Below are 10,102 nucleotides of genomic sequence, written 5' to 3'. Positions count from 1 at the left end.
AATATCTCCCTTTGGAGTGGACTTTGAGATTTGTAACTTTCTAGATCTTTTTTATGCCCAAACATACACACTGACTAAAATTAAAAAAGTGAAAAAGCATAATAGGACCCCTTTAAGAAAATCTGAATGCGCCATTCAAGGATATAACCAAGTATTTGAGACATTGAAAAACCATATTGGTCAACCACATTCTGGTGCATCTCTATATGTAAATGATCATAAATTTTAAAGGGCATCCGTTAATCCATAATAAAGCTGTTTTGCTCGACAAGAAGTACAATTTTTGTTTTTTACTTCGGATGTAATGATTCACTCAACTCGCGATGTGATACGATTCACGATACTGATTTCACAATTCTATTTTATTTATTTTTTTATTTTTTTACAAAATGAGATTTAAGACCAATTATAAATGAAAAGGGTTCAGTTGCATAAACTTAGACTCTATGTTAAGACAGTGTCTTAAGATCTAGTTTGACCAACTAGCAGTTAGCCAAGGGGTTATCAGTTTTATTTTTTGGATTCAACTTAGACTACGCTAGCTACATTTTTATGTAAATAATAATAAAAAAAAATTTACCAGTTTTAAAGAAGAAAAAAAAGATGACTAGCTTGTAAAACTAGTCTAAAATTTTTATGCAGCTGGCCCAAAGTGTCCTTTTATTGTTGCTTGGACAAAATGCTGCATATTTCTGAAATATGTAGAATAACATAATTAAATTGAAATAAAACAAACCCCAAATCAAAGAAATAAATAATACAAATAAAAGAAACCTCTTCATATAAACAAAGGCTTTGCCTGTACTTTTTCCATTTAAAATTAGAGGCCACCACTGTATTTTATTCACAAACCAAGCATGCAGCATGAGCAGTTTTAAATCTAAATTAGATTGTATTATAAGCAAAAACAGAATGGTCTGACATTAGCTTTGTGGAACTATTCTACATAAAACATATCTTCACGAAACAAAACAGCAGATGGGCTGAATGAGAACGCAAATTCACTCTCTGACAGTGTTTCCTTGCTTGTTGCTTTAAACAAAGCAGCGCTACTATTAATATGCATTATACAGATGCAAGATTAAAAGAAAAAAAACATAGAAACTTTTCCCCTCAGTGATACATTCATATGAGCTCCCACCCCCAACTGTATCGCGATTCATTTAACATCTCAACCGATTTGAATCTTCACATATTTCTATACATTTTCAACCGGTTTGAGGTGCATCGCTACATGCTTATTTTTAACATATATTTTGGAAAAAATTGTTTATAAGCTACATTTTGAAACATATTCCTTACAAAATCAGAGATGGGATGAGCTGGTAATAATCATGCTACTTTGATATATACTGCTGTATTGAATTCTTTACATATTCCATGTTTCATGGAGTTTATGGCAAGTATAGGCTACTATATGTCCATAAAACATGATGTAATACCACAGTATCCAAAAAACATAGCAATATCATGGTACTTATCATGTTTAGCGTAAAAATTATATCTCCACAAAACCTTGAGTTTGCTTCCACTCTAACAAGCATTGACAGCATTTTTAAGCTTTCAGTCTGAGGTTACCCAGTAATGAAGTTTCCGTATTTCACCTCAGCCCACATTAGCATCATATGCCTTAACATTACTTTATGGCTCCTTTGCAGTTGTTCTCCTTGATGGACACCAAGCCTCCCATCTCGAGGGCCAAGATGATCTCCATCACCAAATCTGCCATAAAAGCCATTAAAGTAAGTTGATCTTGAGGTTGCAGTGCAGCGATCACAACTGATACCTAATGCTGTTGGGTTAAAATATGATGCAGTGTGCGTTTATGTGGGTACCTCAGATCAAAGATGCTTTAGCACAGGGATACATTTGAAAACCTTCCCTTTAATCCAAATTTTTTGTGTCTTCCAGTTATACAAGCATGTTGTCCAAATTGTAGAAAAGTTCATAAAGAAGGTAGGTGCTCATCTGGACTGAACTCGAGATGGGTGATTGTTGCTTGTGTTCATTTACTGAATGCTATTTTGTGCACAGTGCAAACCTGAGTACAAAGTTCCAGGACTCTATGTGGTGGATTCCATTGTGAGACAGTCACGGCATCAGTTTGGAGCCGATAAAGATGTGTTTGGACCTAGGTTCACCAAAAACATCGCAGGGACATTTGAGAATCTATGCTTGTGTCCCACAGAAGATAGGGTGAGAATGTTTATCCAGCGATACGCCTATGTATATATTTTTAACAGCTTTTTATTCATTAGCCTTATTTTATCATTTAAATGATTCAGATGCTCACTTTATAATGTTTCTCTTCCTCCTTCAGAGTAAGATAGTGAGAGTGCTGAACCTGTGGCAGAAGAATGGAGTGTTTAAGATTGAGGTAATCCAGCCTCTATTAGACATGGCTGCTGGATCTAGCAGCTCTACAGGCTTGGACAACAGCCCTGAGGGCGGTAAGACACTGATGTGTAATGTGAATATCTCATTTTAATGCACATCTTATCTGTTATGAGATTTGTTTTGTGATACAAACTAGTCTTTCTGGTCTCAAGTATGAGCAGCAAGACAATACCAAATGTTTGGGGTAAGTAAGACTTGTTTTGAGATAAATTAATATTGTTATTCAGCAAGGAAACTATAAATTGATCAAAAGTAACAGTAAAGAAAGAATTCAAGTAAATGCTGTTATTTGTAACATTTTATTCATCAAATAATTATGAAAAAATCTGTCACAGTTTCGACAAAAACATTAATTAGCCGAACTGTTTTTACATTTATAATGAGTGTTTCTTGAGCACCAAATTAGCATATTAGAATGATTTCTGGAGTAATGGCTGCTGAAAATTCACCTTTGCCGTCACAGGAATGCATTGCATTTTAAAATATATTACAAAATATATAAATGTTATCAAAAACTGTTATTTTAAAATGTAGTAATATTTCACAATCTTACTGTTTTACTGTATTTGTGATTTAAATAATGCAGTCTTGGTGAGAATGAGACTTACAAACCCCAAACATTTGAACTGTATTTTTGATATTTTAATAGTCTCTAATTTAAGCCTCAGTATCAAAATGGTGTTCGAGTTGCTAAGTTTATTTATTTCTTTGAATCAGTTCAAACTGTTCATTTTAGTTTATCGAACATCAAAAATGTTTCCGGAATACCTTGTGGTGCATTTGTCTTGTTTTAAAAGCTTTTACCTTGTTCCATTTAATTTTAGAGTTTCCTACAACTTAACAACTTCATTATCAATGTGTTTCTGCAGCATCTCCACAGTCTCCCGTGAGGGAACAGGAGACTCATCCAGTGGTGATGGCAAACTCGATTGCAGCAGCTGTGCCTCAGCTTGAGAACTCTGATGCCTTTGTGGCTGTTGCTCAACTATTTCAGTCTTCTCAAGGACAGCAGGTTAGTCCAGTGCACTGGGTTTCCTGCATTTCAGTTGTTTCCAAAGAACAAAACATTGAACACCTTGGGGTGTTTTCACAATAAAAAAATAAGAAAGAAATCATGAAATCATTTTAGTCCTTTTGGGATATTCATATGTTCACTTTTTTCTGAAGCTTCAGCAGATGCTTCAGAACTTTCAGCCACCAGGGAAACCTCAGTCTCCAGCTGTGGACAATAACAGGAGTCACCACCACCCACAGGCCCAAACTATGACTGCCACCTCTACCCTCACACATCAGCATATCCATCACGTACCACAGCCTGTGGAAAAGAAAGCCACCTTCGACAAGGTGAAAAAAAAAAATTTTTTTTGTTTTTTTAACCTGCTCTTCGGTATTTAAAAAAAAAAAAAAGACAGTACTGCTCATCTAAAAACAAGGGTATGTGTGTGTATAATATATATATATATTTTAGGGGTGTAACGTTACACAAACATGACGGTTCGGTATGCACTTCGGTTTTGACATCACGGTTTGGTACAGTTTCGGTACAGCAGGGGGAAACTAAACATAAAATTGCTTTTTTTTTTATTAAACAGTGGTTTACTGAACAAATTGCTTTTTCTTTAAATAAATGTAATTATAATAAACATTTTCTTAGGGATAAAATTCTACCTCGGACTCTGCTCTAAACTATAGGGAGCCCTTTTACTATAAGGTTACAATTAACAACAGAGCCCAAAATTATTTTTAAATATAATAATCAACACTCAACTTTAAAAAAATTTATGGAAACATGTAAATTGCACATAATGCAGTTTTTAAATTAACTTCTAAATTATAAAATTTTATTTTTTTGTTGAAATATATTAATTCACAGTGACTCTCATAACTTGTTTCATAACAGATGAGTAAAATATAATGATTGGAAAGTATATAATGATTATTTTTCGCGAAATGCTCTTCTCTAGACTTCATTTCTCTAGCGAACTAACGAGTTGTGGACACTGATGACTTCCTGAGGTAAATGAAATGCTATGTGACATTTTTGTTTACAATCTGTTTTATTGCCATCTTTCCGCGGTTGAAACACTGATTGAGCGATTACGTGAGGCATGAGATGTTCATTCATGTTTATTTTATGTTAAAACTAGTAGTAAAGAGGAAGAGATGATCGCGCTGCCGTTTGAACCGAGGCGTTTATACAGCGATCTGTCGCACCACAACAAGAGTGTCAAAACGGCATTTATTGTTAGAATTTCCTGAAGAAAAAACATAATTTGAAAGATAAGACTTTGTTTCTTATCAAAAGTAACAACCTGAAGTTTCCAATGAAGTTAGGCTCATGCAGTGGTTAAACCAACGCTGTATTTGTTCAGTACACATGTGTACCGAACCGAAAGACCCATACCGAAAATTTTCAGTACGAATACGTGTACCGTTACACCCCTTATATATATATATATATATATATATATATATGTGTGTGTGTGTATGTGTGTGTACACACACACAGAGATAGGGTATTTTTTATTAGTAATGAATAGTTTTCATATAATGTTACATAAAATTCTGTCTCAAATAAATGCTGTTTTGAAATGTCTATTCATCAAAGAATTGTAAAAAAAATAGTATCACAGTTTTCACAAAAATGCTGTTTTCAACATGAATAGTAATGTGTCTAGAGCAGCAAATCAGCATATTAGAATGATTTCTGAAGGATCATGTGACACTGAAGACTGGCGTAATGGCTGTTGAAAATTCAGCTTTGCCATCACAGAAATAAATTCCGTTTTAGTATATTTTAAAGTGTACAACTACCAGATTTTGAATAGTAATATGTTGTTTATATAAAAATGTATTTTCTTTTAAATTATATATTTTTAATGAAATAAAATAATTAATTTTTTTAATGTTTTTTTAATATAATATTAATATTTTATATATTATTATTTATTTTTATTTATTTCTCCAAACACTGACAATGTCTGATACATCAGAGACAGGTGACCCCAAAACCAGTCCAATATACCAAGCATTTAATTTTGGAAATGTGTAGGTTTGCACATTCCTGGATGGCCTAAAGTCACTGACATTCTCTTTCCTCTTCATTTTTCAGACACTTCTGGACCGCTTTGACTATGACGATGAGCCAGAAGCAGGTGAGGAAGCAAAAAAGGGTGAAACGTCATCTGTCCAACCTACTATGTAAGTAGCATCTATTTTACTATATTTTGAATGCTGATAAACAGTATATCACCTGCAAAGTTTGTGCAGAATTTTCAATTTGTTATTTCATCTGTCTCTGCAGGGGATTTCCTGAGCAGACCGTCCCAGGATTTCCACCAGGCAATCAGATGCAGCACTTTCAACAGCATATGATGGCCGTAACACAGCGGCAACAGGTAGATTACTACAACGTTCTAATATGGAGACATTTTGGGATGAAATCTCTTTTTTATGGCCTTTTTCTCTAATTTAAAAAATCGTCAGTAACGTTTTGGTTTTTATTGTTGTATGCTCAGGTTGTTCTACCTTCAAATGGACAGGTCCAAGGCTTTGGTCTTATGACCTCTCAGCCCTATCCAGACATGATGTCTCAGATGGGGCAGTCACACACAGCTTTCCCCTCTCAGAATAACACCTTCAATCAGCACATGGCTGGACATCAACATCCGGTAAAATAATTTTGAAAATGAACAATTAACTGATTCTTAACTGTTAAGCTGTCATAGAATTTAATACTAATCTCTGATAACTTGTGGCACAGGAAATGATGAATTCAGATGCATCCGCTAGGCCTTACCACGATGACAAGAGGTCACGGTCACGTTCAGGGTCGAGGTGCTTAAATTAAATTACTGTCCTTATGAACAACACTAACGTCAGACTTCTGTGTAAAAACATTTTTTTAGTCCTCATGCCAAGGTTAAAAGTTGTTTTTGTTTCAGGTCTCCTAAAAGAAGAAGGTCTCGGTCTAATTCCCGTACCAGACGAATGCGGCATCGGCGATCACGCTCTCGAGAACGACGGCATCAGTCACCTCGCTCGCGGTCTCAGGAAAGAAGAGACAGAGAAAAGGAACGAGAACGAAGACAGAAAGGCCTTCCTCCTATAAAGAATAACACTCTCAGTGGTAAGCAAAGCCACTTTCACCACTGTAACCACTAGTCAAGTGGATAGGGTTGGATTATGCACAATTGGTCACTATAAAGAATGCATAACACAGTGCTAAACATTCTTCCTGATGCCAGTGTGAAATTGTGCTTTTCTCTCTTTCAGTGTGCAGTACTACGCTATGGGTGGGCCAGCTGGATAAAAGGACACAGCAGCAGGATGTGGCCTGTTTACTAGAGGAGTTTGGGCAGATAGATTCAATTAATGTATGTTCTTGAGAATTAGAGTAATATATGAAGATGTTGGATGTCTGTGCTAAAGTCTCATTTTGTCTTGTCTGATTTTGATAGATGATTCCTCCTCGTGGTTGTGCCTACATTGTCATGATTCATCGTCAGGATGCCTATCGAGCTCTGCAGAAACTAAGCAGAGGTCCATACAAAGTCAACCAGAAAGCCATTAAGGTATCAGATGATCATTTTAGCACAGATTTGATTTCAAAATATATTTTTTTATTTTTTGGAAACTGACGGTATTAGTTTATAAAGATGTAATGACTCCAAACATTTGAATGGAATTATAATTTTTTTTTTTTTTACATTTATTGCATCACTTTATTTCACCAGATTGCCTGGGCTCTGAATAAGGGCATTAAGGCTGACTTCAAGCAGTGTTGGGATGTGGAGTTGGGTGTAACCTACATACCATGGTCCAAAGTAAAGATGGAGGACCTGGATGTGTTTAGAGAAGGAGGGATGCTGGACCCTGATACTCTTGCACCAGGTAACTATTGGAACCTATTGTTAATAATTTGTCTAGGCGTTGAGGGCACATATTAACATATTGTTTGCATGTCCATGTTCAGAATGGAGAAGCTCTCAAATTGAGCTAGAGAAGGCTGAAGAGTCTCAGAACGGCAGGCCTGAAATGGGAAAAGTGGAGGAGAGCACGGCTGTAGTACCTATGCAGGTAACTCATAATATCCTGGTTCCACTTCCTAAAGTTTTTGGGTTTGGTCCTATTTATTCATTTTTCCTATTTTTGTTCTGCCTCAGGTTCCTCCTCTCCAGCCAATAGGACCAGTCGGTGTCCCACCTCCAGGATTCCCAGGACCCATGAACATCCCACCCCCCTCATTCCCACCTGGAGTTCCCCCACCCCCGGGTCCTTTTATACGCCCAGGCTTTAACCCAATGCAGATGCCACCAGGTACAGCAGTACTAGTGACACAATGTTATTTGAAGTTTAATCATAAGTGTGTTGTCAGGATAGATGTTTTGTTTTCAGAGAAGTATTGTACCAGTTACTAACATGCATTATTCTTTGTTTCAGGATTTCTCCCCCCGGGTGCCATGCCTCCTCTGGGCGCCACTGGGCCTCCTCCACCTACAGCAGGGATTGGCATGCATCCAGGTGGGCGGTCTTTATTGTATAAACCCTACCTAATTTTATTTTTATGGGCGTGACCAGTAAGCCAGTGTTTAATTTCTTAAAATTTCTCATCTTGACAGCAACACTGACCTGATTTTTTCCCCCTGTAGTTGGCAGCTCAGTTGAAGACCTGTCGAAAGACCCAGCAGGTATGGGCCCAAGAATCAACAGTGATGGAATAGAGGGGTTCAGCTCAGGCGAGTATTTATGTCTTTCTGTAGATTTATTAATCACAAAATGTTATGAAATATTTTTTTAAACATAGTTTAAAAGTAATTTATTCCTGTGAGAGCAAAGCTGTGATTTTTCAATAGCCATCACTCCAGTCTTCAGTGTTACATGATCCTTCAGAAATCATTTTAATAAAATAATTTGGTGCTCAAGAAACATTTCTTATCAACTTATTAAAACGTTAATTTTTTTAGGATTCTTAGATGAATTGAAGTTTAAAAGAGCAGCAATTATTTAAAACAACATTATAAAAGCCTTTACTTTTTAATAAATTATTAATTTCTTTCAAAAACACCTTACTAATCCTGAACTTTTAATCAATAGTGTAGATAGATAGATAGATAGATAGATAGATAAATAGATGTATTTCAGTTGATATTGTATATTTAATCTCATTTCCTCCATTTTTTTTTTCATTGTTACATTTTGCCATCATCTAACAATAAATTTAGCTTTAAAAACAATAATAAATTACAATAATAATAACACTTGCATCACAGTGCTGAGTTCAGCATGGACAGGCACTCTACACTATTTTTTTTATGGTTGATTTATGATTTTATGATCGTCTTTGTGAAGTCATTTCATTGTTATTTCATTAACTCTGCAGGAAACCAGGTGCCTCCTGGAGGTCCAGCAGGGATGGGGATACAGTCTCCACCAGGTCTTCTAGGTTCAAGGCCAGGTATGATGCCTCTCCAGCGGCCTCCAGGGATGCCATTTCCACACATGCAGCGCTTCCCCATTCCACCTCCTCGGCCTGGCATGCCACCCATCCCTCCACAGATGATGCCACCAAGGGGTCCACCTCAGATGATGCACCGTGAGCCACCACCAGGGGGCTTCAGCATGCCGCCCCCTCCTCATGGCATCAGAGGCCCCTTCCCCCCTCCTGGTCCTCCCTTTATGAGGCCGAGCGGACCCAGACCAGATGGGCCAAATGATCACGAGGCGAGGCCATTCAGAGGCGAGCGCCCCGGTTTAGGAAGGGGCAGAGATCGAGAACAGGACTGGTATGGAGGGCGACGGCCTTTTGGCGAGGGGCGTGGTGATGAGAGGCCGGATGGTCATGAGCGATTTGGAGGCTGGCACGAGGAGCCGGAAAAACAAGGCGGGTGGGACAGAGAGAGAGAACGCAGGGACTGGAGGAGAAGTCCGAATGGAGAGAGGGATCGAAATAGAGATAGAGATCGAGGACGGGATAGTGAAGAACGGTCGAGGCGCTCTGCAGGTAGCAGAGAGAGGAGCACACGCTGGGACCGAGATGATAGACTCGATCGACTGGGTCTCACCAGTGAGGAAACCAACGAGAGACTTGCAGCAAATACCAACGAGCCCAGTGCAAATGCTACTAAAGAACTTCCTGAAGCCAAGCCAGATGTTCCAACACCTTCCACCATAGCCACAGCAGACTCAAAAGCCTCAGAACGTATTACAGAGAACAAATCTGCCAAACAAACACATACGGAAGAATCATAGAGGCCTCTTTATATTTCAAGACCATATGAGCTTCTCACATGTCAGTGCTAATCTTGAATACTGCTGGCTAGAAAGCAAAGTCCAACTATTGTGGGATGCTTTATGCATATGATGCTTGGTTCTTCATCCCAAACCAAGTTTTTCAGGCTTTATAAAGCGTATTTTGGCAAACGTGGAGCGTTGCCTTGTGAATTTATTGTCCCACCTCAATGAAGCTTGAATGTTGTATTAAAACTGAAGTTAAGGAAAAGAAACTATTAATGTTTCTGCTGTAAATATGCTAACATTACTCGAATAATGTTTGTAGATTTTGACTGGCAGTTTTTTGTTTTTCATTTTACAATGATATCCCTGTTGAGTTTCAGTAATGGAAACATTGACTAAAATAAGATATTAAAACCCTTTTGCTGTAATGTTTTCTAACTTAATTTTTACAACATACAAAAAAAAAAAA

The 10,102-nt window shown here is 37.4% G+C and overlaps 1 protein-coding gene across 2 annotated transcripts in view; it reads left to right on the top strand.

Moving 5' to 3' along the window:
• The window catches only part of LOC107718735 (splicing factor, arginine/serine-rich 15-like), a 13,881-nt gene extending 3,838 nt beyond the window's left edge, over positions 1–10,043 (top strand). Inside the window, exons 2-20 of one of the 2 annotated variants that reach the window (XM_016525947.1) lie at positions 1,659–1,742; positions 1,912–1,956; positions 2,035–2,196; positions 2,321–2,450; positions 3,267–3,409; positions 3,565–3,741; positions 5,510–5,598; positions 5,702–5,795; positions 5,916–6,068; positions 6,161–6,234; positions 6,342–6,526; positions 6,673–6,773; positions 6,858–6,971; positions 7,134–7,290; positions 7,373–7,476; positions 7,563–7,716; positions 7,840–7,920; positions 8,049–8,135; positions 8,780–10,043. In XM_016525947.1, coding sequence (XP_016381433.1) covers positions 1,659–1,742; positions 1,912–1,956; positions 2,035–2,196; positions 2,321–2,450; positions 3,267–3,409; positions 3,565–3,741; positions 5,510–5,598; positions 5,702–5,795; positions 5,916–6,068; positions 6,161–6,234; positions 6,342–6,526; positions 6,673–6,773; positions 6,858–6,971; positions 7,134–7,290; positions 7,373–7,476; positions 7,563–7,716; positions 7,840–7,920; positions 8,049–8,135; positions 8,780–9,648 — 3,003 coding nt within the window. In that variant the 3' untranslated portion in view covers positions 9,649–10,043. Of the gene's footprint in view, positions 1–1,658; positions 1,743–1,911; positions 1,957–2,034; positions 2,197–2,320; positions 2,451–2,510; positions 2,582–3,266; positions 3,410–3,564; positions 3,742–5,509; positions 5,599–5,701; positions 5,796–5,915; positions 6,069–6,160; positions 6,235–6,341; positions 6,527–6,672; positions 6,774–6,857; positions 6,972–7,133; positions 7,291–7,372; positions 7,477–7,562; positions 7,717–7,839; positions 7,921–8,048; positions 8,136–8,779 lie in introns of those variants that run through there. The other variant, XM_016525948.1, reaches the window with a different exon arrangement.
• The last annotated feature ends 59 nt before the right edge of the window (positions 10,044–10,102 follow it).

The sequence above is a fragment of the Sinocyclocheilus rhinocerous genome, unplaced genomic scaffold, assembly GCF_001515625.1.
Source record: "Sinocyclocheilus rhinocerous isolate Xijiao unplaced genomic scaffold, SAMN03320098_v1.1 scaffold1655, whole genome shotgun sequence".
In the NCBI taxonomy this organism is placed as follows: Eukaryota; Metazoa; Chordata; class Actinopteri; order Cypriniformes; family Cyprinidae; genus Sinocyclocheilus; species Sinocyclocheilus rhinocerous.
This window is presented reverse-complemented; position numbering and strand designations above follow the sequence as displayed.